Here is a 4,441-nt window from a genome sequence, read left to right as displayed (position 1 = left end):
CAGCAATAGCTGAACCTATGAGCTTTAACTTAATAGGTGTTGATCTTTACCAATTGAGCAACCATTGGCGATAAAGGTAGACTTTGTCATTGATATTCATCATCGACCATAGATGTAATTGATAGTAAATCGAAGGTGATACATGTAATTTACTCAAAAGAAAATTTCAATTTTCACACTGATAAATGAGAATGTAATTTAGGGAAAAGGTATAAAAAATTATTGAAGAAGCATCGATATTTCCTTGGCGAAGTAATTTCTCCGAAGCGTCTGGAAGGAAAATAAAAGCCGCCGATAAAGGATCTATCAGACCGAAGCAGTTTCCCACTTTCCCTCCACATCTCTCGAAGACTTTCGAGGGTTCCAGAGTCTTCTCTAATTGGGTTTCTAGTCTAGGAATCAATCACCACCGTCCATCCAAAGAATAATATTACAGTAACGGAAAGCATAAATTAACACCCATTACAGTCTCTTTGCCTTCGCTTGGCGTCGTGGAACTAAGATTTCCTAAACCTCGTTTTCTCTGTTGTGAAGATTTTCTAGCTGGATCTTGTTAGGGTTTCGTCATTCCATCTTCCGTCACGAGTTAGGGTTTCTCGACCTTGTCGTGAGAATTGGGATTCGATTCGATCCATTGTCTCGCGTTCTTGATAGATTGGGGAGTTTCAACTTACTTCTCTGTGTCTGGTCGATTTGAATAAGATCGATCAGGAGATCGTAATTGGATTTTAATTTTGGAGGATTTTGTTAAGGCTCTTTGAACATCTGCAAACATGTTCGGTCGTCCACCGAAGAAGAGCGATAACACTAGGTACTATGAGGTCCTTGGGGTCTCAAAGACTGCTTCACAGGATGATCTGAAGAAAGCTTATAAGAAGGCAGCAATTAAGAACCACCCGGATAAGGGCGGAGACCCTGAGAAGGTATATTGTAGTTTCCCGTAGCTGTATTTACTTTCTTCTTTTTAAGTTAGCCTTAATTTCTTGAACGATCCTGGTGTGGATCTTTGTAATCTCCCCTGTTTTCAATTCTTCTACATGAGATATGGAAACTTTTTTTCGGAAGAGTCCCTTTTATTTTTCTGTTCATTATATATTTTTTTAGTATTTTTAGATGTATACTTCTTCACTGGCACTTCTTCCCTTATATCAGTGGGGTTGGAAACACGGTTGATTGTTTCTGAATCTGAAGGCCTGTGTAGTTTCAGCTTCAGTTGGGGCGTTTTGAATACTCAACTCATTCATTGGTTCGAATAGGTTAAGTTTCCTCGATGAACAAATTTTACTTGAACTTTGTTATCATCTGATGAGGACCAAGACCGAGTTCTCTAGGAGTTTTTGACTCTAATCATATGTAGCAGAAGCGTGATTAGGATTTCCGTGCTGGACCTCTGGGCTGGGCACAATTTATATATTACTAAATTGTAAAATATTGGTCTGGTCTGGGATATGGTGTTCTGTTTCTGTGTATCTGCATATGTTTAGTAGAATACTTTGTTCTTTGTCTTGCGGAGTGCAGTTTCTAAAACTCGCTATTTAAGGAATCGAATTGCTTTCCATATGATTCGTTGTTCTTACACTTCTCATTGTCGCTGAATTTGATATTGATGTGTGGGGTTTCTGTGTTGTGGCAGTTCAAGGAGTTGGCTCAAGCTTATGAGGTGTTGAGCGATCCTGAAAAGCGTGAAATATATGATCAGTATGGAGAAGATGCTCTCAAGGAAGGAATGGGTGGAGGAGCTGGTGCTCATGATCCATTTGACATATTCCAGTCATTCTTTGGTGGTAGTCCGTTTGGAGGTAATTTCTTGTTATCTATCTGAAGTGCTCGATATCTGGTAGAGTCATTCTTTGATTTATCAAATTGTTCTCTGTTGGCTATAAGCAATGTATGTGCTGTCCAGGTGGTGGAAGCAGTAGAGGTCGCAGGCAAAGAAGGGGAGAGGATGTGATCCACCCCCTGAAAGTAACTCTAGAGGATCTCTACGTTGGGACTGCAAAGAAGCTTTCCCTCTCGAGGAACGTAATCTGCTCTAAGTGCAAGGGGTAAGTGCCAGAGGACTTACAGTCGTTGCATTCTTTAGGGCATGTTTGCTTTTCATTCTTGATGTGATTGATGTTTTGTTTGTTTGATGAATTCCAGGAAAGGATCTAAATCTGGCGCCTCCACAAAGTGTTCTGGTTGTCAAGGATCTGGTATGAAGGTGTCAATCAGGCACCTTGGGCCTTCCATGATTCAGCAGATGCAACACCCATGTAATGAATGCAAGGGTACTGGAGAGACCATCAATGACAAGGACCGCTGCCCTCAGTGCAAAGGGGAGAAGGTCGTACAGGAGAAGAAGGTGCTGGAGGTCATTGTCGAGAAGGGAATGCAGAATGGGCAGAAAATTACTTTTCCAGGGGAAGCTGACGAAGCGGTAAAGAAAATTCTTCTTTCCATTGCAGTTGTGCTTTTGTTTTTTTGGTGTAACAGGCTCTCCCCTGCTGAGAAAGTTGCTGAAATACTAATGCTTGTATCGTATGATCGGCAATGTTTTGCAGCCGGACACAGTCACGGGAGACATCGTTTTTGTCCTACAGGCGAAGGATCACCCCAAATTTAAGAGAAAGGGAGATGATCTTTTCTACGAGCACACATTGTCCTTAACTGAAGCTCTCTGTGGGTTCCAGTTCATATTGACCCATTTGGACGGCAGGCAACTCCTCATCAAATCTAATCCCGGGGAAGTCGTTAAACCTGGTAAGTGCTTAGAGAGTCCTGAGAATTCATTTCACTAGTTGTTGATGATTATGTAGCACTCCTAATGATTCACGATGGCTGATTGGTTAATTTATTTATGTGTAATTTATGGTGGTATCAGATCAATACAAGGGTATCAACGATGAGGGTATGCCAATGTACCAGAGGCCATTTATGAGGGGGAAGCTGTACATTCACTTCACGGTGGACTTTCCCGATTCTTTGTCGCCTGAGCAGATCAAGGCCCTGGAGGGTGTGCTTCCTCCGAGGTCGTCATCGCAGATGACGGATATGGAGATAGACGAATGTGAGGAGACTACATTGCATGATGTGAACATTGAAGAGGAGATGCGGAGGAAGCAGGCACACCAGGCGCAAGAAGCCTATGACGAAGACGATGAAGGACATGGTGGTGCCCAAAGGGTACAGTGTGCCCAGCAGTGATTATGATTATAGATGGGTGGGTGTGTCGTGTGTGTGCGCGTATAGGAATTTTTTTTTTTGGGTAAGAAGCGTATAGGACTTAGGGAGCCCAAGTATGTGTTAGAAATTAACTGGGTTTATGAAAGTGCAAAGAATCTAAGTGGGGAAAGGTTAAGAGCGGGACGCTTGACGATTTGCCTTGAAGTCTGTTGCATGCCTGGTGAGTGTTTTGAGTTCCATTATTACATCATGTGAACTTGGTGACAAGGATTTACCCCAAGTTGTCTGAGCCATGTAATTTTGTATTATCAAAGACAATAATAGTTAATTTTGGATGCTCTTTCAATTTTAGTGTTCGTCTACCAGAGAAAAGAGATTACCGAAATTCTTGGAAGGCTGGTGAAGTGGTCAAGACAGCATTGAAGTTTGAAGTTTATCTCCAGGTTTATAAGTTGCTGAACAAAACTTACTAGTTGATTATTTCTTTATTTATTTTTTTTTTTGGTATAACACTGTCATTCATTAGCCAGCCAGTGAAACACACAAGGCAATTGTTCTTACAAAGATCCACAAGCCAAGTGGAGGAAATAGGCCACCGAAACTTAGTAGTTGATTACATAGCATGGAAGGCGTTTTTTTGTTCATGTGAAACATCTTGGCCCATTTCTAATTGGTGAATCTCTGATCTTTGTATTTGAGATTTCATTGCCTATTTCACATGAGGATTTTGAATAAATTTGTTTCCCTAATTAAAAAAAAAAAAATTATGTTCACCAAACACTCAAATAGCCTAGATTAGTCTTAATATATGCATTTGCATTGTTCACTTCCATGTTTGTTAGGTTAATAAAATAGTTTAGAGCATATAGCTTGTTTCAGTTTTGTTAGTGTATCTAGTAGAAGTGTCAGGTGTTGCAGTGGTCACGACTGTTCTTGTAGACTTTGGGAGTAAAGTAATAATTCTTTTGTCATTGCACTATATGTGTGCAATGGATAGGTTTTCCTTCTTTGCTATCTCTAGCATTATGTTTAGTGCAAAATGGATGGCTCCAATCATATCATTTTCGTCCAAGCATCTTGCCCTTGCAGTCGCATTCCAGCCTACTTTCTTTAAAGATTCATTTTGCACAAAAATAAAACTGGTGTGCACAAAAATAAAACTGGTGAGTGAAGCATAGATAATTCTATAGATATGTGATGGGCTTGTTGATTAAAAGTGGGGTTGTCTTTAAAAGATTGTTGAGGTGCCTGTCGTAAATCTAGATTTGAAAACCCC

At 40.5% G+C, this 4,441-nt stretch overlaps 1 protein-coding gene across 1 annotated transcript; it reads left to right on the top strand.

Moving 5' to 3' along the window:
- The first annotated feature begins 445 nt into the window (after nucleotides 1–445).
- LOC149028017 (dnaJ protein homolog) lies at nucleotides 446–3,570 on the top strand. The gene is made up of 6 exons (XM_089167859.1): nucleotides 446–923; nucleotides 1,634–1,799; nucleotides 1,904–2,045; nucleotides 2,143–2,419; nucleotides 2,544–2,742; nucleotides 2,864–3,570. Exons 1-6 carry the CDS (start codon nucleotides 774–776, stop codon nucleotides 3,184–3,186), a joined length of 1,257 nt encoding a protein of 418 aa, XP_089023985.1. The 5' UTR covers nucleotides 446–773; the 3' UTR covers nucleotides 3,187–3,570.
- The last annotated feature ends 871 nt before the right edge of the window (nucleotides 3,571–4,441 follow it).

Source organism: Hakea prostrata, chromosome 1, assembly GCF_041222555.1.
Source record: "Hakea prostrata isolate BN-2017 chromosome 1, UWA_Hpros_2, whole genome shotgun sequence".
NCBI lineage: Eukaryota > Viridiplantae > Streptophyta > Magnoliopsida > Proteales > Proteaceae > Hakea > Hakea prostrata.
This window is presented reverse-complemented; position numbering and strand designations above follow the sequence as displayed.

Bases quoted from the DNA above. Each gene is read 5' to 3' on its own strand.
- LOC149028017 (XM_089167859.1), top strand. From the start codon at position 774: ATGTTCGGTCGTCCACCGAAGAAGAGCGATAACACTAGGTACTATGAG. The intron at 1,800-1,903 runs GTAATTTCTTGT...TGTGCTGTCCAG, and splicing joins TGGTGGTAGTCCGTTTGGAG to GTGGTGGAAGCAGTAGAGGT. The intron at 2,046-2,142 runs GTAAGTGCCAGA...GATGAATTCCAG, and splicing joins ATCTGCTCTAAGTGCAAGGG to GAAAGGATCTAAATCTGGCG.